The sequence below is a fragment of the Thamnophis elegans genome, chromosome Z (assembly GCF_009769535.1).
Source record: "Thamnophis elegans isolate rThaEle1 chromosome Z, rThaEle1.pri, whole genome shotgun sequence".
In the NCBI taxonomy this organism is placed as follows: Eukaryota; Metazoa; Chordata; class Lepidosauria; order Squamata; family Colubridae; genus Thamnophis; species Thamnophis elegans.
The window spans coordinates 53,429,687-53,456,406 of NC_045558.1; the positions used below are offsets into that span (position 1 = coordinate 53,429,687).

General features: G+C 38.4%; 1 protein-coding gene across 3 annotated transcripts in view; it reads left to right on the forward strand.

Annotated features, from left to right (window-relative positions):
* The window catches only part of NOD1 (nucleotide binding oligomerization domain containing 1), a 78,962-nt gene that overhangs the window by 47,280 nt on the left and 4,962 nt on the right, over positions 1–26,720 (forward strand). For 2 of the 3 annotated variants that reach the window (XM_032236681.1, XM_032236682.1), the window contains exons 7-11: positions 1,603–1,686; positions 3,194–3,277; positions 15,059–15,142; positions 22,281–22,364; positions 23,901–23,984. In XM_032236681.1, the coding sequence (XP_032092572.1) occupies positions 1,603–1,686; positions 3,194–3,277; positions 15,059–15,142; positions 22,281–22,364; positions 23,901–23,984 (420 nt within the window). Of the gene's footprint in view, positions 1–1,602; positions 1,687–3,193; positions 3,278–15,058; positions 15,143–22,280; positions 22,365–23,900; positions 24,185–26,720 lie in introns of all 3 variants that reach the window. The other variant, XR_004256926.1, reaches the window with a different exon arrangement.

The window sequence follows — 26,720 nt, forward strand, 5'->3', positions numbered from 1 at the left end:
ATTATCTGCTCCACAGAAAAGTTAAAGGCCATACTTAAATGAGAAAATTCAAAGAAGATAGCCACAATTTGCAAAAGAATGTGTGGCATTGGAGAGAAGTAGATTTTCCATTCCTTGAGAAATTGTTTTTGAAGCACAGACTCCATTTTGTTTGTCTTTACTCTTCCAAGCCTCACTTAGATGTATCGTTATACAAAGATGTGAGTATGCTGCAGTAAAAATATTCAAAGCTTTTTTCAGCCGTAATGAGGTGCTAACGTTTCACTCATTAGCACCTCATTAGGGGTTAAAAAAAAGCTTGCAAAAAGCTACATTCAGCGTATAAGACCCCTAATTTTCAGCCTCTTTTAGGGGGGTGGAGAGTGCATCTTATCCTCTGAAAAATACGGTACTTTTAAAAATTCATAAAAGAGCAGAAAGAGTACATAGTATGAAATAAAAGCATATTGTACTAGTAAAAGGCAAGTAGTTTTGTTTAGATGCAGTGCTAAATCTTGGTTGAATGATATCATAGCAGACTAGTTTGTTGGCTTCTTCTCTAAAGAATGTTGGAAGTTTCCACTTTTTAAAAATTAGCTATTACTTAAAGCAGGAGTGTCAAACTGGTGACCCACAGGCTGGATGCACACACAAAGGCCACATCCACCCCAGCTCTGCAAAGAGGAAAAATGTCACATGACAATAACATGATGCGGCAAGTTTGACACCTGTGACTTAGAGTGTGGCAAATGTGAAACTGATTAATTATAACTGTAAAGTAGTAAAAACAGCCTAAACTGGTTTAGGCATGTCTTCTCCATCTGCCAGTCACAGCAGAGATATAATTGACAAGTATTTGCAAGCTTATGTCAGTTAGAAAGAAGAGGGCAACAAAGTCAGATGGCTTTAAACCTCTACATATCTGAAAGCAGAACACCACCACGGAGCAGCAAGCCAGAACACAGGTAATAAACGCAGGATAAGGATTGGAACCAGTGATGGGTTTCGGACCCCGGCGCAGCCGGTATGCTGCACATGGAGCTGGGCATCCTAGATGGGCATGTGTGCTGTGTGCGCCTGTACACACCTGCACACACCACCACCCTGTGGCACACAGCTGGCTGGTGGAGGTTGCGCAGGCACTGAACGCTGCACACACATGCGCAATGGGCTGATCATGTTATTAAACGGCCATGGAATGCGGGTGGGCCAAATGAGCCACCGTATCGGTACGGTGGCCATTTCTCCCAGCTACTACCGATACAGACGAACCCACCACTGATTGGAACTGAGATTATCAAATTATATGCTGATGTAGGAATGGGAAAAGCAAAGGGAAATAATCAAAGTCATTAAAAAGCGAAAGTTAGAATATTTTGGACAAGCAATGCAACACCCAGAGAAATATGGCATACTTCACTTAATCTTCCAGGGAAAAATTGAAGGCAAAATGAGATCCAGGCATGACAGATATGGCACAAGAAGAAGTAGGAATGGGACATAAGGCTAACTGAGCCATGGTGAAAAGACCAGTTTTTTTCCAAAACAATGTTAGATATCTAAAACAGCATTGAAATAAAAATGTTTGTTGATTTGATTTTGAGAAAAATAATTTCTTTGCAGGATAGGAGCAAACAAGATAACAAGCGAGGGAGGGAAAAGTCTTGCTTATGCCATCAAGAAAAGTAAAACTATGTATGAAATTGGGTAAGTATGGCATTTTTAAAAAAATGTTTTGGACAGAAATCAGTACATGTAGTTTTCATTTAATGAGGCTAATGGGAACCAGAAACTGTCATTAAGTGATATGGTCATAAGCCAAAAAACTATGTGAGCTTCCTGCCTAGTGACAACACTTCCAGGAGTCCAATTGTGGTTTTTAAGCAAGGGCCACATGGGTCACTAAATGAGGACCTCACATGTCCATGACTTCCTATTTCCAGCTGACTTCCCCATTGAGTTTGTTTGCAAGAAACTGGCAGGGAAACTCACAAGTAGTGATCATGACTGTGGACACTGCAATAACCCAAAGTCATGATCACCATGTATGAGGTCTGGTCATTCAGCACCATCGTAAGTTTGACCCATCGCTGAACAAGTCATTGTTAAACAAAGACAATCTGTAACTTCATTTTAACATTTATGTTGCTAAGTAGTCTAGCTTTATTAAACCTCATTTCTAATCCCAGCTTTTTATCTACTTGCAAATTTGTTTTCCAAATGAAAGAGTATAGATTTTTTTATTCATAATGTTAAACCACATGCATGGGAATGCCTTGATTTATGGCCACATTTTGAGTCCAGAATTTCCATTATAAGCCACTGCCACATAAAGCGAGTCATCTTTGACTGGAACTGATTTTACTGCATTTTTGTAACAGTCATAAGAATCATGTGGTTATAATTCAAGTCATGCAGTTGCTAGTGCAAATCCAGTTAAGCAATGGTTTTTGTCGGAAACCAGCAAAAAACATTACAAATCATGATCACAGGATATTGCAACAGATTGTAAACCAATTTGCTAAGTATCCAAATTATGATCATATGACTGCAAGGATGAGATGACAGACTTAAGTTCAAATTTAAGTTGTAACTGACTTTTTCAGAGATTGCCATGAATTCACACAGTTATTAAATAAATGGTTGTAAGTCAAGGGCTACCTACATATATCTTATCTATAGATTATTGAAAAAGGCACAATTGACCTAATTCACATATAATGCTAAGTCTGAACCTACTATTGCCATCCTAAGCACTTTCCATGCATGAGGACTTCAACTTCCTGAATTCTCAACTAGTGTGATTATGTCTGTGGAGATTCTCAGTCATCCAGGACCTGGTTGTCCCAAAGCGCTTTCTGAAGCCAGAGCTTCAGAACCAGAGCAGAAAGTCCAGTTGCCTTTTGTTTTAAAAAAAAGAACCTTAGGGATAGTGTGATTCTGACGGCTTATTGTAATGTACTAAGCTAAAAATTAGGAGATATGAGTTCTAGTCCTGCCTTATGCATGAAAGCAAGCTGGGTAACTTTGCCTCAGCTTAATTTGCCTCAAAGACTTGCTATTGTGGGGGAAAAATAAGAATAGAAAGAAGTATTAAGTATGCTTGCTGGGTTGAGTTATTTATAAAAATAATAAAGGTAGGGTTAAAAAATATTTCTAAAAAAACCATGATGGTAATATTCTTTAATGTACCTGGTCTTTTTGTCTTTGGCAGAATGTGGGGTAACAAGATTGGGGATGAAGGAGCAAAGGCTTTTGCAGAGGCACTGAAAAATCACCCCACCTTAACCAATATCAGGTAAAATCTTTATGAGTATGCATGCCACTCAAAAGGCCCTCTAGATTTAGAATTGTTCAATGAGCTTTGCAGAACCAGCATTAACCCTTTGTGCAGAACCTCAATATTCTGGTGTCACTTTCAACGTTACCTCTCTTTTCTCCTTCATCCTATCATCCAGAGCATCACAATGCCATTTTTTTTAAATTCCCAACAATACCTTTGCCAGGGCCTTATACTAACGCAGTTATAGCATTGGGAAAAATTCAAAGCTTGGCTAGATAGAATATCTCTTTTCTGCCATTAAGTAATTTAGATTTTTGCAACCCTAGATATGATAGCCCCAAACATGGATTATATAATCATACTCTCTGATCCTCCTCTTCACGTATAAGTACAGCTCTGAGACCCCAGTAGATCGACCATCCTATTGTAAGTAAAGAGCAATCAGTTCAAAAGACGACCTTTTTTGAAAAAGAACTAGAGGAGCTGATAAACATTTGGCAATGGATTTTAAAGGATAAAATAGAGCATCAATCATTTAAAACATCAAATTTAAGTGATGTTTTAAAATGTGGTGTGAAAGAAAATGATACTGGTAGTTTATATTTGACTATACAAAAATCTAAAAATAAAATAGGTGTTGGCATCCGTTCAAAATTTAACACGGAGACTTTTAAGAGATTTCTTTTTTTAAAAGAAAAAGAGGTGGTGGGGATGTCCATTACTTTTTTTCATCTTTCAAACATCTGCTGGTTTAAATAAGAATTATAGACATTTCTAATTCCTCCACAAGATGGCGAGCTTTACTGGATTTCTTTTGGATAAATGGCAGTAGTTGTGCATTTTTTTTTTTAAAAGCTCAGTGGTAGAAATGCACTCAAGGCAGGAGGGATTTCATATGGAAAAATATAAACATAAAATTGTTCTTATTGAAGGCCAGGGAACATCCCCCAGAGGAACCTATGCATTTTTCTAGGATATCAGAGTTGGGTAGGGCAACAGATTATGATATCCAATTTCAATACTTATTGACTAAGATAAGATGACAGCATAGATACCATATTTGCTGTCATCATTGTTATCCAGATTTTTGCAGCCCAGATCTGATTGTCCCAGGACACACCCAATGTGTCACTCCAATAGAATATCCTAAACTACCATTGCTTCCATTCCTTACTAAGAATAAATCCCAGTAATTGGTGCAGGCCTGCTTCTTCATGACCTTCTGCAATCCTGTCATCTATAGCTGTATTGAAACTACAACTTTCAAAATTCCTAGGTAGTGCGTAAAATAGCTTGACAGTAGAACAACTGAATCTAGATCTTGAAAATCTATTTAGTCGTGTCACTCACTAGATAGCTTTAGGAAGAGTCATGCTCTCCTTATATAAGCAGAAAACATTTTTTTTCCTAGGTTCCACAAAAAAATATTCAGCCAATGGGCTGTGTTGAAGAAAGAACTCCTATTGACTTCTTTCTTCCTTATTCTTTCTCTACTTCATGCATGTCCACATGCCTCCCTGGATAGTTAATTATGTGGCTCCGCAAGATAATACAAATATTAAAAAAAGAAAGGAAGTTTGTTATTTATATAGATTAACTATATTATATATATTATATGCGACCTAAGACAATTCCTTTTCACTCAGTGCAGCCCAGGTAAGCCAAAAGGTCAGACAACCATGCTTTACTTGGTTCATGTATATGAAAAAAGAAAAATCAATGATCTTCCATATGTTTTTATTCATATCACAATCAAAGATTTGCTATTATTACAAAGAAATGAATCATATTATTAATGCTGAAGAAGAGATATTAAATTATCTTATTTTCAATCACTCGCTACCAGAGTATGGGGATCCCAGGGTTTATTTCTACCAAGCGAGATGTTTTCTTTTGAACAACAGACCTTCATTCCCTATCGGTACTTACTTTCACCCTCTATTCTTTAAAAGAAAAAGATAAATTTTAGGCAAAAGTTCTTTGACATGACTTGAAGAAACGTCCATTCTTTAACTTATTCCTTTATTTCCTTGAGAATGGTCTTGTGGTAAAATCTGTGCTCCCTATACAGCCCAATAATAGTAGCATTTTATTGTGTTAGTAATAGCAAATGCCTCTGTTTTTAGTGAATTGTTCTATTTCAATTTTATGAATATTTTAAAAAACTCTCTATGTAGTGTAAATCACCTACAGCCCTATGAGGAAATAGCATACAAAGAAATATGGAAGGAAAGAAAATGTTCTAAAAGGAAGGCTACCCTCAATTGTTTCCAGAACCTTGATGATTTTTAAACTTGGGAATTCCATCACCTGCCCGCCCTTAAAACTTTTGTGCTTGGTTTCCAGGAGGAAAACAGATGTGATTTGGGGTAAATGTTCAATTAGTAAACATTAGTAGACTGTTCTTTATTTGCTTCATAATTAATGTAGTTTGTTTATTTTTAGTCTCTTTTTTCACAGCTATTAAAAGACTTTGAGTGGTTTTTATTTTTCCAAAGCCCTAAGATGGTTTATAGTGGCAATTAAAAGTATGACATGGAAAATTGGTTAATGAATTTCCCAAGTCTAGTAGCTGCTCTCAGTGACAATGGAACTTCTAGTCTAAGAACTTCCATGTCTTTTGGTTTCTCAGTCAGCTGCAGAACGATACCAGTAAGCAGTTTTGACCTCATCTTCCCAATTGTTTTGTTTTGTTTTAAAGAAAAATCTAATTAGATTTGTTTGCTTGCCTTAAGAGTAACAGTCTTGTGATATCTATATCGGACCTTTGGCCCTGTGTCTAACTGAAACCTAATCTTAAATATTCTAAATTAGTGTTTTTCTTGAAGTTGTGTGAACTTCAACTCTCAGAATTTCCTAGCCAGCTTTCATAAAGAAACACTGCTCCAAACTTGGGAGAAAAATAAATGTTTTCCCTGAATTTGTTATTGCAGCCCTTGAAGACAGCAGGGCCACTGACCTCTCTTTGAACTTGTATCAAATGCATAGAAATGAATATATGATTATAGTTCCTGGAGAGTTCAGGGGACACAGGTTGAGGACTTGGGATCTGCATTCCTTTTCATATTTTCCAAATAGCTTGCCCTTTCACTTTGCTCCCATGCTTGCCTTGCAGTCATGCATTTTTTCATTAATGCAACTTGAAATGCTATGTTCAAAATATTGTGAAAATATGGCAGACTTTATTTAATTAGTTGTCTACAGCTAATTGTTTGCTCTGCCAAAAGCTAATTAATCATCATCAGGATCTATTTGCAGTATAGATAGAACTCAGGAAATCTTTCCAGTTTCTTCTGTATTAAGATACTCGTAACTGCCTAAGAAAGCATCTGCAGGGTGGGTGTGGCCTGAATCCCAGCAACAGGGCATGTTCTCTGGAGGGCTCTCTGAAGAACTATCAGATTCCTGCTGTATCAGGTGAGGGGTTATTTTTAACCCTACCATAGTTGTCCTGGGGGGACAGTGAAGAGGGGGGGCAAGTAGGTGTGATTGGGGAACCCGCAATCACACCTACTTGCATTTGCCTTTGGACCTAAAGCAGGAAAGGTAGCCAACATGAGCTACCACAGTTGGAAGGCCAGACAGCACGGGAATCTACGTGATGAACATCTGTGTGAGATTATAAGAGTGCTTGAAAATGCAACATTCCTGTAAATTAACTTTTTAACCTGTGGTTAAAGCTTTTTAAAGAGTGGCAGAAGAAGGGGAGGTAGCGTACATTACAAAGTTCTCCCTCCCTCGGGCCAGCACGAACAGAAGGAGATGATAGATAGAAGAAAGGAAGTGATAGATCTTGAGAACTGCTTAAAGATGTTAGAAAGCAAATCAGAAGCTCGGTGTTTAACTTTCATTCTATGCCTTTGATTTTCTTGGTAACTTTCGAGAATCATTGAGATTTGCTTTCAAAGTCAGGAACTTAAAAGAAAATATGTTGAATTAATTGTCTGCATTGCTGTCTAGTAGTAAATGGTGCCCGGTAGAAGAATTGACCTTGAACCATTGTGGATAACAACAAACTGATAAAAGTCCTTTAGAAGAAAGAAATAAGACCAGCTGTTGCCTTGCCTTCCCTGGCTACATTATAATGGGCTTCTGATAATGTCTTCCTGATAGTGTATCTTTCCCCCTTTTTCCTATCAGGGCGGAGGGGAGAAACTTGGATAACCCAGACAACTCATACTAAAGGTTCCTTTTTTCATTTGATTACTTTGGGTCATTTTCTATCTACTCAATTTTTATCTTTCTCCTTTTTTTAATCTCCTTTTTTTAACCTCTTGCAATGAGGTGTGGATTACCATTGTGGAATTAATTTTGTGGGTTTTTTTCTCATGTTTTTTTTCTCTCCTTGGGTGGATGAGTGCTTTTTGATCAATATTCTTTTATGTGTTTATTTTTTTCTCCTTGTTTCCTATTTTTTTCCCTTTTTTTACTTGACGTGGCCACTATAAAGCGAATGGATTAATGTAGCAAGAACCTGAAGATGGAGCCCAAGAACAGGGGTCAGTTTATTGGAGTCTGCTGCTTGGGCTGGTGTGAGCGACTCCAGGATTACGATTAATCTGGCACGAAAAAGATACAGCCTAGATACAATAGAAAAAGCAGAATTATTTTCTGAACAACATATAGCAGCACAGGAGGGAATGCTGGTAAGAGAAGAGGGAGGAGCTAAACACCAGGAAGTTAAGGGGAAAGATCAAAGGGAGCTGGGGAAAGAACAGGAAGAGAAAGCGCCAAGAGAAGGAGCAATGGCCAAAGAGACAAAGGAGCAGAGGGAGCTAAGAATGACTAGATCAACTAAAGCTCTCCATTAATATAAACGGATTAAACTCGGCAACAAAAATAAGAACATTCAACAAATTAGAGAAATTGAAATTGGACATTATATGCTTACAGGAAGTACATATTAGAAAGCAACACGTAAAATTTTTGGAACAGGCAAAACTAGGTAATTTATATATGACTTTGGCTGACCAAAGCAAAAAGGGAATAGCATTATATGTTAGAAAGACAATACAATCAAATAAAATTTTTGAAGACGGGGAAGATAGAACACTGATGGTGGAAATAACAATGAACATGAGAAAGATATTATTAGTGACAATATACGCCCCAAATGATAAACAAGCAGAATTCTTTGGAAAACTACACAAGAAGATAATAGAATATGACTATGAAGATATATGTATATTAAGAGACTTTAATGCAATTGTAAATAATGGAATAGATTATAAATCTACAAAGATGAACAAGAAGCCAAGAAAAATCCCACCCAAAACATTTTTCACAATGGTGGAAGAATTAAATTTGCAAGATGTTTGGAAAATAAGACACCCGAAAGAAAGACAATATACATTCTACTCAAACAGACATTTGTCGTGGTCAAGAATTGATATGATGTGGATGTCAACAGAGCTAACACTCAAAACAATTAAGATAGACATAGATATAAGCACATGGGCAGATCATAATCCAATAACAATGACTTGGAAGGGACAGAGGAAAAAGGGGATATGGACTTTAAATTCAAGAATATTAAAAGAAAAAAGTTTCCAGCAATATATGGAAAAACAATTGACATATTTCTTCCAGGAAAATAGAAAGGAAGACACATCATTACAGAACGTATAGGACACTGGTAAAGCATATATCAGAGGTCTTGCAATGACATATTTAGGGAAAAAGAATAGACAGAACAGACAAATTCAAAAGAAGTTGGAATCAGAGTAGAAAAGTTTGGAGATGGAGCTGCAGAAAAACCCACAAAATAAAGTAAAAAATATGATGGAACTACAAAAACATAAATCAAACCTGGTAGAAAATGAGCACTTGGCAAATAAAATAAAATTGGCAAAGCAAAACTTTTTTGAAAATGCAAATAAACCAGGACGTTGGCTGGCTTACAAAATGAAAAAGGAAAGAGAAAAAAGGCTGATAAGTCAATGTATCAACATGAGAAGGTTCTACAAGGGAAAATAAAACAATATTTAGAGAAAACTAGAATAACCAAAATCCCAGAAAAAATTAAGAAGGCACTAGAAAAAAGAATTACAGGGGGCAGAGCTGCAACTGGTGCAGCCAGAGCGTGTTTGCAGTTGGTGCCTCCTGGTTTTACTTTATTTTATCAATTTTTAGTATGCCCATTGGATCGTTTTTTTATTTAATTAACATTTTTCAGTGGAAATAACACTGACCATAATAGACCATAACACAGACAAAAGTTTTTGTTGCTGCTGAGGATTAAAAAGGCATGGGGGAAAAGAAAGAAACACCATGCCTCCAGCCTGGGATCTCTCCCTCCAGTGAAAACAGCAAAACAACTGTGGCAACAACTAGACAACTTCTCTTTGTATAAATCAAGTTTCCTGATAGCTGCAAAAGATGACCCTCTTTCCCTTATAACCGGTTAGTCTGTTCCATCAAAAGACCAACTCTTTTTTGACTATATATCAGAATTTGACAGCCTCTTCTTACATGAAACCTGGGCCTTCGCAGAGATACAGTTAGATGGTTATTGGGTTAACTCAATCCTGGCTGTCTCAAGCAAGGTGGCGGGGAGAGCTAAAGGGGGTATTGTGACATTAGTTAATACATCCTTGCAATTTAAATGTGTATGATTGCCACCTTTCAAGCCATGGGTTGTGACTACCTTACTCTTATTTAAAGAGTAAGGTGGAGATTTTGCTTTTTAATATCTACTATATATTCCTCCACTTAATAAGAATAATGTGATCAACAAGATTTGGGACAGCATAGAAGATTTTATTCTTGGTTGCTGTGACAATTACCCCAAAGCAGCAATAATTATAGGTGGGGGGACTTAAACACTAGAATGGGACCAAATGATCAAGCATTATTTAATCAATTTAAGATCCACTATGATAATGTAACAGGAGAACCCCTGCATTCCAGACTATTTAAAGACCCTAAAGCAAATCGGGCAGGTTTGTGTGTAAGATAGATGACTGTACATTTGGATCTTTGTATCCTTAATGGGTCCACATGGGGCAACTACCCAGCAGATATACTTATTGGGGAGCAGGAAGAAAATCCACAGTTGATTACTGGATAATATCATATGACCTGAAGTTCTTACAGAAGATGGAGGTAGACTCACAACTGGAAAGCTATCATGATGCAATAATCCTTACTCTCACATTACACCAGAAATCTCTAAGGGCAGGCACAGCCTACCTACCCAGATTAGAGAGTCAAAATACCCAGATAAAAATTAAATGGAATGATAAAAATGCTAAGGAAGTTACTAAATGGATGTTAGTTCCAGAAACCTTAGAGCTACATACATCTCTACTAAGGAATAAGTTTGGAGGATCTTACTTAGATAGGTTTGAAACTAATTTTAAATTTGAAATCAGTTCTCACTAACAGAACACTAGTTCACTCCAAAAGGCCAGTCTCAAAGAATAAAAAATGGTTCAATAGAGATTGCGTGCAATTAAAAAGGATATATAATATGGAGTACAGGAAATGTAAAAATTCCCCTTTTGTGGATCACACTCACTACTTAAAGCAGTTGAAAGCACAATATAAGACCCTTCTAAAAGAAAAGTGCGGCTCTGAAGGAGTCTTGGCATAGGCTAATTAAGTCAGTCAGGACAAAAAATGCATCCCTTTTTTGGTACATCACCAGAGGATTGGGGAAACCTCCCCTACTTTCAACTAATTAGGTACTGATTCATGCCCAGGGAGAATATTTTAGGGAGCTTTATACAGACCCTAACTATGTAACCAAGGAGAGCCAAAGTAGTTTGGACCAAACTCCTTACTGCCCCCATGCTACACCAGAAGAGATATCCCGGTTAATTGGAGCCTAAAGGCTAATAAGGTACCCGGTGCTGATAATGTCCTGCCAGAAATAATCAAAAAGAACGCCAGTTAGCATCTCTGTTTACATTTATAGATAAAACAGGCCATATACCAAGAGATTGGGGAGTAGTAATTATCATACCAATTTATTTAAAAGGTAATAGAAATGACCCAGGCAATTATAGATCCATTAGTCTTCTGAGTGTTATTAGTAAACTGTATGCCAAACACCTAAACTATAAACTTCAGGATTGGCTAATTTCAGAGGAGATAATCAAAGATGAACAAGCCAGTTTTAGTACAAAATCTTTAGTACAAAAATATACGTATAAAATAAATCTTCTCTTTTTGTGGCCTTCCTTGATTTTAAGCAGGCCTTTGATTCAATATCCAGGATCACCCTCTGGGAGAAATTAAAATGCACACCTATCGATAAACACCTCCTCTTCCTCATACAAAAACTGTATGCCAATTCCACCTTGAAAGTGAGGTGCAATCCCCAAGGGAGTTTAATTGGCCCAGTAAGGGTACAAAAAGGGGTACGGCAGGGTTGCATCCTGTTTCCCTCCCTCTTTAACTTCTATATCAATCCCCTGATCAATCTCTTACAGAACCTGATCTCCATCCTCCTAACCTAGCACAACACAAAATTCCAATTCTCTTATATGCTGATGATGCCGCTATCATTTCACAAACCCCTGTAGGACTGAAGAGAGCAATTAGGGCAACACTTGGCTATTGCAGGCAAAACAAGCTGGTCCTTAACTTCGATAAATCAAAAATGTTAGTTTTTGTTAAAAGACCTAGCCAATACTCCTGGAAAATAGAAGGACATAGTTTGGAACAGTTTAGAACATTTAGATACCTTGGGGTGTTTTTCCACTCGCAAGGGACATGGAAGGCACACTTGGATCATATATTGCAAACAGCCAATAGGTCCTCAAATGCAATTAAACACTTCTTTTACACAGGCAAAGGGCAGTTAGTACCTGCTGCCTTGAAACTTTTTGAGACCAAAACATTGGCGCAAATTCTATATGGGGCACAAACAGGAATCCTTGCAAAGAAAGACTTGCTAGAAACCATACAAACCAAATTCCTGCAAGCCATCTTAGCTTCACCCAAAGGAACTCCAAATGCCCAGTTAAGAATTGAGACAGGCATGCCTCAAATTCAGATAAGAGCCTGGAAGATGATGATCATTCATTGGTTTAAAATGTATTTCTTTCCAGAGGGACTGTCCCCACTAGTGTTGACTGATAACTTCCCCTCCCCCTGGAAACAGGCAATTGAGTACAACCTGGGCTCTTATGGGCTCTCACCGGTATTCTTAATGTCTCTAGGCTTTGACCAAGCAAAGCAAGTAGTCATCAATAGAATGAAGGACATAGAGTTCCAAGAAGATCTAAATAGGTTGCCTCTCCACAGTAGGGACAGTATCAAACAGGGAGTGTGGGAATCGGCAAGGTAGCTAAATGACCTGATCTTCCCAAAACAAAGAATAGCTTTCCTGAGAGCCAGATTTAATATTCTTCCTTCAGCACTCCTCCAGGGCAGGTATAAGAGAACATCAATAGCAAACGGGTTTGTATATGTGGTAAAGGAGAAGTTGAAGATATCTCACATGCTCTATTACATTGTGAGCTATATAGAGTTTGTAGGTCTGCATATATTCTCCCTTTATTAGAGAGATTGCCAGGGAGGGCAGACAATTTTTATGTAGGCTTTCTTCTCCAGGACACAAACCCAGCTACCACATATGCAGTGGCAAAGTTCTGTGCTGCTGCAATGTCCATAAGAAAAAAATTGGTTACAGAAGTATAGTTGTCATCTTGTACCAATTATCTAGACATATCTCTAACAATTTCTGGACCATTGTATTTATTCCCATACTTATAGGCTTTTCACCCCGGTAAACCAGGGAGTGACCTTAACAATTTGAGAACATGTATGTTATTATCCACTTTTAATGTCAATACTTTTAAAATATATATTTAATGTCAATACTTTTCAATATATTGTAAAAAGTAATGTGTATTCCTGGTCTTCGACCACAATAAAGATTTATATTTATACTATCAAGCAGCGGGATTAGCTTGGATGAAAGAATGGCTTTTATTGAGAAATACAAGATTATTGACATTGGAGGGTATGATTTGCAATTGGGTTGGAATGCTTTTTTGTGGTAAGATAAAAGTAGGAAACATGATTGTTTTCAAAGACATTATGTAAAAAAAGGATTAGTAACAATATGGGAAAGAGTTAAAGGGAAACATTATTTAGAAATACTAATGTGGCTTTCAACAATGGAAGCATTGGCATATCCAAATATTAGTAGTATGAAAAATATTATTAGATACGAAGATATCTTAACAGAAAGGGGGGAACTAAAACTAAAACAAGAATTAGAAAAACAAGGGATTGATATAGGTTGGTTTTCACAATTGCAAATACAATCAAGATAGGAAAAAGGGAGTATGGTTTTAACTTAAGAAGTTTGGAGTTGGATAAGAAACTTATTATGGGAACGGAAGAAAGAATAATCAAGGAACTATAAAGCTACCTATTAAGAACTACGTTAGAAGAAGAAGTGGTTAAAGATACAATGTTAACGGGCAAAGAACTTTGGCCAAATGATTGAACTAGAAAAGTGGCAACAACTATGAGAAAGGAATTATAAATTAACCATGTCAACACCCTACAAAGAAAATTTACACAAAAAGTTTTACAGATGGCACATGTCACTGAGAAAACTAGCAAAGATGTTTAAAGACAAGTCAACGGAATGTTGGAAATATCAACAAGCAATAGATTCATATTATCATATGTGGTGAACATGTGCAAAAGTAAAGACATATTGGACTAAAATAAGAGTATGGTTAAAGAAAATGTTATAACAAGAAATAGAATTTAGACCAGAGATATTTTTACTAGGTATTATTCCAGAGAAATTCAAGAAAGAGAGTATTTATTTGATTATACATGTAACTACAGCAGTGAGAATTATATTTGCCCAAAATTGGAAATTAAATAAGCTACCAACAGACAAAGAGATAACAAAAAAGATATTAGATTGTGCAGAGATGAATAGGTTGACAATGAAAATAAAGGATAAAGAGGAATCGGAGTACTTCAAGACATGGGGAAGATTTTATGATTGGCTAGAGAAAGCAAGCTAGAAAAGAAATTAGGGAGAAGATAAAGTACCCAAATGATGCACTATTAAATGGAAAGGGGGGGGGACGGGAAAACAGAAATGAAAAGATTAAATATATAGGTATATATTCAAGAGTGAGATATAAAGGGGGGGAACATAACCAGGGTAGACTAGCAAAGGTAAGGGAATAAGAAATGATACTAAATTATATTTGGGTTGGTGAAATATCATCCCAAGGAAACATAAACTGAGTTTTGAAATATATACCAACAATAATAGAAAAAGAAAGGGAGAGAGGAGGAGAGAATGAAATGAAGATAGGGGAAAGAAGAAAGAGGTAAGGAGAGGAGGATGGAAGGGAGAGGAAGAGAAGGTAGGAAGGGGAAGAGGAAGAGCAGGAGTAGGAGAAAGGGAAGAGAAGAAGGAAGGGGAAGGAGAGGAGGAAGGAAGGAAGTAGAGAAGGGAGGGAGGGAGAAAAGAAAGGGAAAGCAAGGAGGTGTTACAAAAGGAGGAAGGGATGGTAAATAAGGCAACCCAAAATGTACATTATAACTTATTAAATGAAATAATAAATGTATAAGAATGATAAATGTAAAAAAGAATAACAATTATGTGACTGTATACTTAAAATGGTATGTAAGAGAATAAAAAAATAAAAAAAATTATTTGACAAAAAAAAGAAAGCATCTACAGAATTTTACAGTTAATTAATTTATTAAAAATATGATTTAAAACCTAATCAAAATAGTTATTGCTGCTTGGGTGGTACTACTTTCTGGATTTTTAAAACTCTTTCTCCATTGTTTGCTTCACAGCCTTGCCTTTAACAGCATCACTACAGAAGGAGGTAAAAGTCTCGCAGAAGCGATGAAACACAACAGTGGTGTAAATATATTTTGGTAAGGAACTTGAAGAAGATGAGAATAAATTTTACAGAGTTTTGAACATCTTTTTGCAAAAGTGGTGGAAGAAATCTGCTTTGTAGCATCCTAACCACAGCAGGGAGATTAAAAACCACAGCATTGTCAAATGTCTTTCCGCCATGTTTGATTCCAAAAAGAACGGGAAAAGCAGAGATTCCACTAAGCTAGATTGATGTATAGGCTAACTCTGAACAACCTGTGAAACTGGCAGTTTGAGAAAGGGATATATGAAAGAGAATGACTGATTAAGAGTTAACATGCCCTAATCACGTGTTAATCTGAACATTTTGATAATTTCAAACTAGGAAAGAACAGGTCATGCTCCAGATTGCCATCATCTCTGTCCATCTCCACAGATTCAAGCAGGTGACCTGAAACTGTACCCCGATTATTTGATGCAAGACCAGTTGCCAGTGTGATTATTTTATATTTTATTTTATGTTTGCTGACATCTGCTTACTGGTTGCTATCAGAAAAAAAGACACCACTCATTACCCCCAAAGCATGTTTTAAAACCGCTATCAAAAGGACTGAGTTTGGAGGCATTCATATGGAAAAAGTAAAGTCTCCAATTTATTGTAGTCTCTTGAGAATAGAAGCAGGACTACTTGGTTAATCCCATCCATGTACAATTGAGATGGAATATTTGAAACAGAAAGTCCCTCTTTTTATATAGGCTTCTAAGTAGTTCAATACAATCATTTATTTTTTATCAGATTTTTTAAATTATTCCTTTATTACTTTTACACACAACTCAAGGCAGTGAGCATACCTAATATCCCTTCCTCCTCTTATTTTTCCTACAACAACCACTGAGTCAGATGGGTTGGGTTGAGAAAGAGTGACTGGTCCCAAATCACCCTGTCAGATGGTTTTCATGCCTGAGACAGGTCTAGAATTTACAGTGTCCTGGTTTGTAGGATAGCACCTTAATCCATACCCCCAAAGCGGCAATGAAATAGGAGTTCCTGATTTCAGGCCTTCTGTTGTAACACCTGGTATAGGCACTCTCAGTTAGAATTACTTGATAATGTGATCATTTGGAAGGGATAAGCTAAGGTTTCCCAGTTTGAAGAGAGTAGAACAATGGGTATTGGAAGAGTGGAGCCAGTATTCCCCAATCTTGAAATAAAAACCTTTCTACACAAACCTGAAATCCAAAGAGAGAGAAAAACCATTGTACTAAAAAGAGGAAGACACTGGCAGCTGATAAGGAAACTGAACGTAGGCTTGTTAAAACAAGCAAATGTGCATGAAATAAAAGTTGGTGGGATCTTTAAAAATGACAATAAAGGAAACAGGATTCTTTCCTTTAAAAATCCATTCCTAGTAACAAAGAACTTGGGGCAGAAAGAAGCATCTTCTCCAAAAAGTATCATTGAAGCAGATAGTATAAAATATCTTAAAATAATTGATACTTTTTATTATGGCAAATGATTTCAATTGTGCACCTGAACTGAACTGAAATGAAAGAAAACAATTTCTGATTGCTACTGGTAGATGTTTTTACTCATATCAATCCTGAGCCAATACGACCAACAGCAAACTGAGGGAGTTATGATCCATAAGGTTTTCTTGCCTATTTCTATATAAGACCCATTAACTTTTATTGATAGGTTGTGAAAACAGTCTGATGTACTGTCTTCTACTATATCATACTATACTGTACTACATTCTTGAGATGCTGCATATATTGGAAGATCCTAGTTGGTGTTGGATTATAGTATTGTGGTAGGATTGAAAATTGTTGTTTTAATATTTTTTTAATTTTTAATTTAAAACAAATACAGCATCCTTCTTTACATGCTATAGAAAATGTATCAGTTGGTTACAAAAAGACTTTCGTGCATCTCTTCCACAGTCAACAAACATAATTCATGTTAACTTAAGTATTTTAACTCAAATATTTATACATGTCACCATCATTATATCTCCATTTTCATTTGACTATAATTGTTTAAGCATCCTTCATCATAAAATATACCAAAATTTAATACATAACCACATCCTGGCCTTTCAATTACTATTTCTAAAATCTTTCACTAACACTAAATCCTTATGTCCTATTCTAGCTAAACATCCATAATATTTAATAGCAAAGTTTTCTAATCCTCCTTTCCAAATCACTGTTTAAAGTTTACATCCAGTTTCCTTATGTTATACCCATAGCTATATACACATTGTTATTCTTATCCCTCCTTTATTTGACTATATCCTGTATCATAACATTTCCCCCCTAATAATCAAAACTTTAATTGTATCTAACTTGGTTCTTTTTTATTATGTGGTTAATCTTTGGTGAGATTCACAGCCTTTGGGGCTGGTTGATAGCTCAACAGCTCGAGTCCTAACCAAGGACCTAGGAACTGCTAAGGTAACGTTGGAGGATATAAACTGTTCCAAGTAGGGTGTTTTTTTGTAGAATCAGAATGTTCAAATTTGATAAATTTCAAATTTCAAATAACGAGGTAGCCCTTTAGGTATTGCTCCAAGGACTCCAATTACAATTGGGAGAACACATGATTTCTATTTCCACAGTCGCTCAACTTCAATTTGCAAGTCCTGGTACTTTGTGATTTTTTCTTGCTGTTTATCTTCAATCTGTGCATCTTCAGGTATTGCAATGTCAATGAACCATACTTTTTTTCTTTTCAACTATTGTTATGTCAGGTGTGTTGTGGGCCAAGTGCCTGCCAGTCTGAATTCTGAAGTCCCACAAGATCTTGACTTTCTCATTCTCTAAAACATCATTATTATATTATTATTATACAATTGTATCACAGCGGCCAGTTGTTTCGCCGGATTTGGCATTGGTTACTAGTCGGGCCCCACCCAGGGGCCTAGGACGTCGTAACGTATTTTCGTAATATGCGTGCAGATCCAAGCAGTGCGGCTTTTTGCATTTGACTGATGGTGATTTTGTCAATTTTTAACTGTTTTAAATGTAATTCCAGTGCTTTTGGAATAGCACCCAGTGTGCCAATTACCACTGGAATTACCACTGCTGGTTTGTGCCATAGTCATTGAATTTCGATTTTTAAGTCCTGGTATCTTGCGATTTTTTCATGTTCCTTCTCGGCGACCCTGCTATCACCTGGTATTGCAATGTCTATGATTGTGACCTTATTTTTCTCAACCAGTGTGATGTCTGGTGTATTATGCGCCAGTATTTTGTCGGTTTGTATACGGAAATCCCACAAGATCTTGACCGTCTGATTTTCTGTGACTTTTTCAGGCTGATGTTCCCACCAGTTTGTTGCTGTTTTAATATTATAATTTTTGCACAAATTCCAATGGATCATTTGTGCTACTGAATTGTGCCACAATTTATAATCAGTCTGCGCAATTTTTTTACAGCAGCTGAGTATGTGATCAACAGTTTCGTCAGCTTCTTTGCAAAGTCTGCATTTGGCATTATCAGAGGATTTTTCGATTTTGGCCTTAATGGCATTTGTGCGGATAGCTTGTTCTTGCGCAGCCAGGATTAGTGACTCTGTTTCTTTCTTTAATGTACCTGTTTTTAACCATAACCAAGTTTGTTCACTGTCCACTTTATCTTTTATTTTTTCCAGAAATTGACCATGCAGTGCTTTGTTCTGCCAACTCTCCATTCTTGATTTTATCACATCTTTTCTGTATTCTTGTTTTGTCTGTTGGGCCTTCAGTAGATTTTTGTTCTTTACTTCGATTAATAGATGTTCTTGACTTTCTTTTAAATAATCAGCCAGTGCATGTTTTTCTTCTTCAGCTGTTTGCTTCACTTGTAATAATCCTCTGCCACCTGATTTTCGGGGCAGATATAGTCTATCAGTATCACCACGTGGATGTAAACTGTAGTGCATTGTCATTAGTTTCCTGGTTTTTCGGTCCAAAAGGTCCAAATCAGCTTGTGTCCATATTATTATTATTATACAATTGTATCACAGCGGCCAGTTGTTTCGCCGGATTTGGCATTGGTTACTAGTCGGGCCCCACCCAGGGGCCTAGGACGTCGTAACGTATTTTCGTAATATGCGTGCAGATCCAAGCAGTGCGGCTTTTTGCATTTGACTGATGGTGATTTTGTCAATTTTTAACTGTTTTAAATGTAATTCCACTGCTTTTGGTATAGCACCCAGTGTGCCAATTACCACTGGAATTATCACTGCTGGTTTGTGCCATAGTCGTTGAATTTCAATTTTTAAGTCCTGGTATTTTGCGATTTTTTCATGTTCCTTCTCGGCGACCCTGCTATCACCTGGTATTGCGATGTCTATGATTGTGACCTTATTTTTCTCAACCAGTGTGATGTCTGGTGTATTATGCGCCAGTATTTTGTCGGTTTGTATACGGAAATCCCACAAGATCTTGACCATCTGATTTTCGGTGACTTTTTCAGGCTGATGTTCCCACCAGTTTGTTGCTGTTTTAATATTATAATTTTTGCACAAATTCCAATGGATCATTTGTGCTACTGAATTGTGCCGCAATTTATAATCAGTCTGCGTGATTTTTTTACAGCAGTTGAGTATGTGATCAACAGTTTCATCAGCTTCTTTGCAAAGTCTGCATTTGGCATCATCAGAGGATTTTTCGATTTTGGCCTTGATGGCATTTGTGCGGATAGCTTGTTCTTGCGCAGCCAGGATTAGTGACTCTGTTTCTTTCTTTAATGTACCTGTTGTTAACCATAACCAAGTTTGTTCACTGTCCACTTTATCTTTTATTTTTTCCAGAAATTGGCCATGCAGTGCTTTGTTCTGCCAACTCTCCATTCTTGATTTTATCACATCTTTTCTGGATTCTTGTTTCGTCTGTTGGGCCTTCAGTAGATTTTTGTTCTTTACTTCGATTAATAGATGTTCTTGACTTTCTTTTAAATAATCAGCCAGTGCATGTTTTTCTTCTTCAGCTGTTTGCTTCACTTGTAATAATCCTCTGCCACCTGATTTTCGGGGCAGATATAGTCTATCAGTATCACCACGTGGATGTAAACTGTAGTGCATTGTCATTAGTTTCCTGGTTTTTCGGTCCAAAAGGTCCAAATCAGCTTGTGTCCAGTTAACTATACCAGCTGTGTATCTTATAACTGGTATTGCCCAGGTATTTATGGCCTTGATTGTATTTGCACCATTCAATTTAGATTTCAAAATTTTCCTAACTCTGTTGGTGTACTCTCGCCTGACAATAGTTTTTACTTCTCCATGCTTGATGTTGTCCAACTGCAGAATGCCTAAGTATTTGTAGGCTTCATTTTCTTTGCATTTAATTAATTGGCCATTGGGCATTTCAATTCCATCATCATCATCATCATCATCATCATCATCATCATCATCATCATCATCATTATTATTATTATTAACCTTTATGTATAATCCAAAGGGATTGCTAATCTTCCTTACATGGGTACCATTCAATATTCATATCCAATTATACTCATCATAACACTACACATTGTATACATTAGTAACATTATCAGTTATTTATTTAAGCTATATCTATTACCAATAAATTTCACTAAATTTAACTAGTTTTAAATTATATTCTTCCATCTATCAACCTGTATCTTTCCAATAGCAAAACAGTCTCATATCTTCTGCCATTTGTGATGTCAGTCCTCTAATCATCTTGATCAGCTTTGTATAGACTTCTCTTAGCAACTCTTTGCTTATAAGATCTCTCATATAATCTTGATGCCCTCTTTCTGTTTCCTTATTCAGCTTATCTTTGATTGTCAGCAGTGTTATCAATGCTTTTGCTAATAGAATTTCTCTCTTTTGAAAATTCTTCAAGTCAGAGTTGTTGGACATAACTGGTAGTTATACTCTGGTCTGTTTGGGAAGGATGAGGTCAGCACATTAATTCTGCTTATGATACTCTTCTCATCTGGAGAGCAGAAGTATCAAACACTTAAGTCTGATATGCTAGTAATTAAATAAAAAACAAACCATTCCTCTCTTATTCTGTTGGAGTTCTTACAATAAATAGCTGATTGTGACCAGTACAATAAACAACAGTTATCTGTAGAACAGCCAATCCTGGCACTAACAAAAGGGGCAGGTGGCATTTAAAGTTATCCTAAATGGTGCCCAGAATCTGTTGCAAAACTCTGGGGAACAATGGCTACAGTGCTATTGGCTTGAACAATATAAACAAGAAATGAATAGAACTGAGACAGAATATATTTTTCCTTGGTGCAGCTGCAATCATTAGGTACCGTAGGTGGGTACATAGATGTTCCTGATTCATCTGAATAATGTGTCAATAATAATATATTGAGGGTCCATCAGAAATGAAAGCAAGAGCAGAATCATGAGAGGCAAAATGGAGTCCTGTTATAGATTAGGATAGTCAACTGGCTAGAACTTCAAGGAGGATTGTGTGTGAAGTGAAAATATAGTGCATTTTTTTGTTATTGGTCTTATATGTTCTCAATATTCACATCCCACGAATAATTGAAAGTGGTTCCTGTATTTAGAGGTTTTCTTTCTTTTTTCTGGTCTATGGACAGAAATAGGATCATGTTTTAGGACTGCTAATAAGACCCTCAGTTATACAGTATTTGTAATGCTTTTATGGAATTTTGGGAGTGGGGGGATATTGGGAATGCCACATCACATTATTGGAATATATCTACAGGGTAATTGAGGAAAAGTTAACTGGTCCTGCTGATGTTTACTAAAAGTTCTCAGACCCTTTCATTCCAATTTTTATCCATGGCATTCCCCTAAACTTCTTTGGGTGATTTAAATAGTTGTATATAATAACAACAGTGACAAAAACAAACAGTTTTCAGGACACATAGAAATGATTTTGAATAAGGAGGGAGTAGGTTGGTTCTCTAGTCTGATTGACCTCTTACTTTCTCAACCAAATGATGAACAAAATGAAATTGTGTCATCTAGTTGTGCCGCCAGAGGCTATAATGTAATGCAGTTATGCACAACAGAAATTGTATGGTGCTTGGCAGACAGACAGATTGGATTGAAAAGAGTTTTCTTTAAATCCATTCTGGATTGCCAGGATTTTTGATAATACTGCATCAAAATTAGCAACTAGAACAAGAATGACAATGTTTTTAACTGCTAACTGCCATTCATTCACATGACTGAAACCCTTTTGTGTTCTTGACTAGGCTAACAAAAAATGAGTTGGATGATGAAGCAGCTGAGAGTTTTGCTGAAATGGTAAAGGTTAACAAGAGATTGGGCCATCTGTGGTGAGTTGCACTGGTTTGTGAATGACACATTCTTAGTCATGGCTGGGGGCAGTAAACCATATTTTAAGAACTTTTACAAATTCTGTAGGAAGATCCATAGTTGGTTATTTGAATTATTTTGATTGAGGTATCCATTTAATGTTATATATTTCTGTATTTATTATTTGTAATACACCCTTTCTCAGTGGATATCAGGGCACATTACAAATGCGAAAATGAAGAAAAACTAACATATGACAAACACAGAAAAAAACAACACCAAACAATAAATTCTTTCTTCAGCAGAAGCAAAATAGGAAAGAATATTTGATGGTCTTTAAGATTATATGTTAACACAGGTGTTGACTTTCTTCTTCTTGTGTACTGTACAATATTTAGACTACATTTTCTGAACAGCAACCTTTATCAACTGTTTGCATAGCTTTATAAGGTTTGTTAGGATACAATAAACTAAAAGTACAACATGCGACAAGAAGACAATAGCAAATGACTTCACTAGGCATCAGTCTTGACGCCAGGAAGTTTCACCCTTGTTTACATCTAGAGGACACGACATTGGGAAGAAAAAGGGGGAAGAGCAGGGATGAAATTCAGCAGGTTCTGACAGGTTCTGGAGAACTGCTAGCAGAAATTTTGAGTCGTTCGGAGAACCGGGAAATACTACCTCTGGCTGGCCCCACAGTGGAGTGGGAATGGAAATATTGCAATATCCTCTCCCCAGGAGTGGGGAGGGAATGGGGATTTTGCAGTAACTTTCCCTGGAATGGGGTGAGAATGGAGATTTTGCAGTATCCTTCCCCTGCCACTCCCACCAAAACACGCCCACAGAACTGATATTAAAAAAAAATTGAATTTCACCACTGGGGAAGAGGTATCATGGAAGGAGAAATAAGAGTCAGAAATAGAGATAAGGTGGGCTCCACTTGCTTTTGGTTTGTGTTATGCCCCTCACTTGCTTTTGTCCAACCTATCCTTGGCATGAAATATAGCTCCTGCTTTGGAAGTATGTGGCTTCAACAGAAGGAATTTTGCTCATTTTTGAATTGAACAAAAAAAAAGGGAGGGCTGAAGTCTTTGCAGTGATTGACAACTCCCCAGAGTTGTCTTTGGAGGCATTTGCTGAAGTGGCTTACAGACAGCACAATATGGCGAGGGAATGGTCTTTCAAGCAGTTTTGTGGAATCAGCCAGTATAATCCCCCAGACATCTGCTGTTCTGTGATCACAGAGGAGTCGTAAAGTTAATGGTACAATTAAGTTCAGTAACCCTGAAAGAAGCTTTAAATTGAAGAGGTTCCCTTCTATGGCAAGATTGTCTGATTTCAAACAGGCCAGCCATGCAGATGGATATCAGAAACCATTAATTCCTGGCTGGCCACCAGCTTCACTTGTCAAGAAGAGGGTTGATTTTCTGCATCAGGTGCACCAAGCTCTGGCCAAATGCATGACAGGCAGATGCTGCAAAGTAGGGATAGATAACAGTTTGTCCAGTGCAAAATATTTGTCTTCAGTCTTTTTCTCCTCTCTTCACCCCCAGGCTTATCCAGAACCATATTACAATTCGAGGAGCTAGGAGCTTAGCTGATGCTCTTCAGGACAATACAGCTCTCAAAGAAATCTGGTAAGGTCATTCATATGGAATAACACCCACCAGTGAGCCTTCAGTTCCATGACTCTTATGAAAACTTCACTAACTTGAATAGTGGGAAAGCAAGAGTGGGGTGCCCTTGCCCTCTTGATGGAGCAAACTACGACTCCCAGAAACCTTAATTATGGACCCAATTGCTTAAATCTTTCAGGAGTTACCATTCAGCAATACAGGTAAGTCCTTGATTTACAACAGTTCCTTTAATGACCATTCAAAGTTACAATAGTATTGAAAAAAGTGCTCGTGCCCATTCTCCAAAGTTGATGGAGACAGCAGTCATGCATGGGTTAACTCAATCAGTAACCAATAGAACTGAGTCTACCAAAGTGATGTCATCACCTCTGAGGAGTGTCCTCCCGCTTTTTTAGACTCAGTTCGATCGGAACTGGCTGTGCTAATTGCTCTCTCCTCAACTTTCTAGTTAAACTTCACAATTGGATACTCTAATTAATTTTAATTGGCTTCTTCTCCAAAAATTTCATCTCTAAATTACTAAAGGAGAGCAGATCGGCTTGGATAGCTCCTCTCAGAGCCATCTTCTTAAGAAGAATCACCAGGGCTTCTTCGAGGCTTCTGCCTCCTGACTTTGCCTGCGGCTTTCAGAGGCTTCCTGGATGCAGCGCTACCTAGCACTGGCCGTTGGAGGCTCTGCTCAGTGATGTCACCTCTGCTGGCTCTCTCTGGCTCTCCCTTACCGCCAGAAGCCGCCACCGCTGCTGGGAAGTGCCACTGCTGCACCCGGCCGCCACTCCTCAGCACTCCTGTCGCCGCAAGACCACTGCTGCTGCCACCCTCGTCTCCGCAGCCTCTCTACAGGGCCTCCGAAGCCCTCATTGATCCTGCAGTCTCAGCTACCTCATGGCACCTGGCCCATAGGCTCTGTAGCCTCAGTGGCCATTTTGTTTTGGCACGAAGAAGCTCTGGTGGCTATTTTGTCTCCTCCTTGAACGAGCAGTGAGTACAGGCCATGGCCTCCTCTCCTGCCTCTGAACCACAAGTGCCTCCAAACACCGTGGCCCCTGCTCCCACCACCAAGTCCCCTTCATCAGGGACCCACAGGCGCAGCCCTGCCCAAGAGGCTTTCCCCACTAAGCCCCCTTCCACGACCCCCAGATCTAGTCATAGGGGCACAACTAATCCATCATCTCAGGAGAATGACAGTACCACCCAGGCTCCTCCTAAAAAGGCCAGGGCCAAGACCAAGAACACGGAATCCCATCTGTTTCAGGCCCAGAGGCCTGTTCATCTTAGTCCTCCTCCTGACCTATCTTCTGATTCGGAGGATGATCTCTTCCCATTATCCAACCTGAGGAAGCCAGGAGCACAGGAGATCTGGCCAGCAGTGTGGATGAATCTGAGGGTGGCAGGAGCATCACTCCTGATGAGGAGTCCCTCTTCCAGGAGGTCATTTCTCCCCCAACCCAACACTGCCGTTCTTACCTGGCATGGCTGATATTATAACTGAGGCCATCAAATGAGGCATAGCAGCAGGACTTAAACACAGGTCTTCTAACCATTCTACTCCATACTGGTCTGCTTCTTCTTCTGGTTCCAGATGCAGGGATGGTGAGCTCTTGGCTTCTTCATCGCATGAGCTACCTGGCATGTCCAGTCAACAGTCAGTTTTCGGAGAGGAGGAACACCCAGCAAGAGATTCAGATCTCTCGAAAGATGCGGGCCTTCCCCCGACCCACCTACCCTTCTCGGTTTATTTAAACCTGCTATCTTTCGATCTCTCCTTTTTAAGGCCAAGAAGATTGCGGGCATCCCTTCTCCCAAAGCACCTCGGGGAATGGAGGCAGACAAGACTGACACCACTGGCCCTCTCTTCATCCAGCCTACTATGGAAAAGGAGGTGATTCCGTCGCCCAGACTCTTCATAGACATGGTCCAGAATCAATGGGCATCACCAGGTATAGGTCCCCTCCCCAATACCTTGGACAAGCACCTGTATAACGTGGGACCAGAACTCACCAAGGCTCTAGAGGGACCTTCTATTGCCTTACCTATAATTGGCCTTTCTTCTCCTAACACAGCCTCAGCAGCGCCTGGGGAGGCTATTCGCCCTGAGGACAAGAGGATAGAACAAACTCTGGTCAAGGGCTACCAGGCCTCAACTTGGACCGTTAGGGCGGGTACCTCTGCTTATTTCTTTAGTCACTCTGCTCTCTTAGGGCTAAGATAACTTCAAGTAAGGCTTCCAGCCTGGATTTCTAGGGTTCGCAGGGACATTAACAAATAGAATACACTGCAGATGCCTCCTTGGATGCGGCCCATTTTGCGTCCAAGGCCATTGCATCTCCATCTCCACCCGCCGGCTCCTTTGGCTTAGGCAGTGGCAGGCAGAAGCCCGAGCCAAGTGGAAGCTTGCCTCCTCTCCCTATTCTTCCTCCCTTCTCTTTGGCCCTCCATTAGAACCTTTACCAGTGGAGTCCAAGGGTAAGCAGAAGGTGCTGCAACCGATCACTAAAAAACAGGAAGGTCAGAATCAGTCCTTTTGTGGTCAGGACGGGGGTTCCTCCAGCTCCTGTCCACAACATTAGGCTCCCCCAGGCAGGGCCCGTCTTTTTCCAACAGATCAGGCAGAAACAACCAGAAATTCCAGATCAGAAAGTCTTCCAGGGACAATACCAACGGTCCCTATAAGAGGCAGAATTGACTGCCTGGAGGATCTCCCGATAGGGGGACATCTGTCAATCTTCATGGATC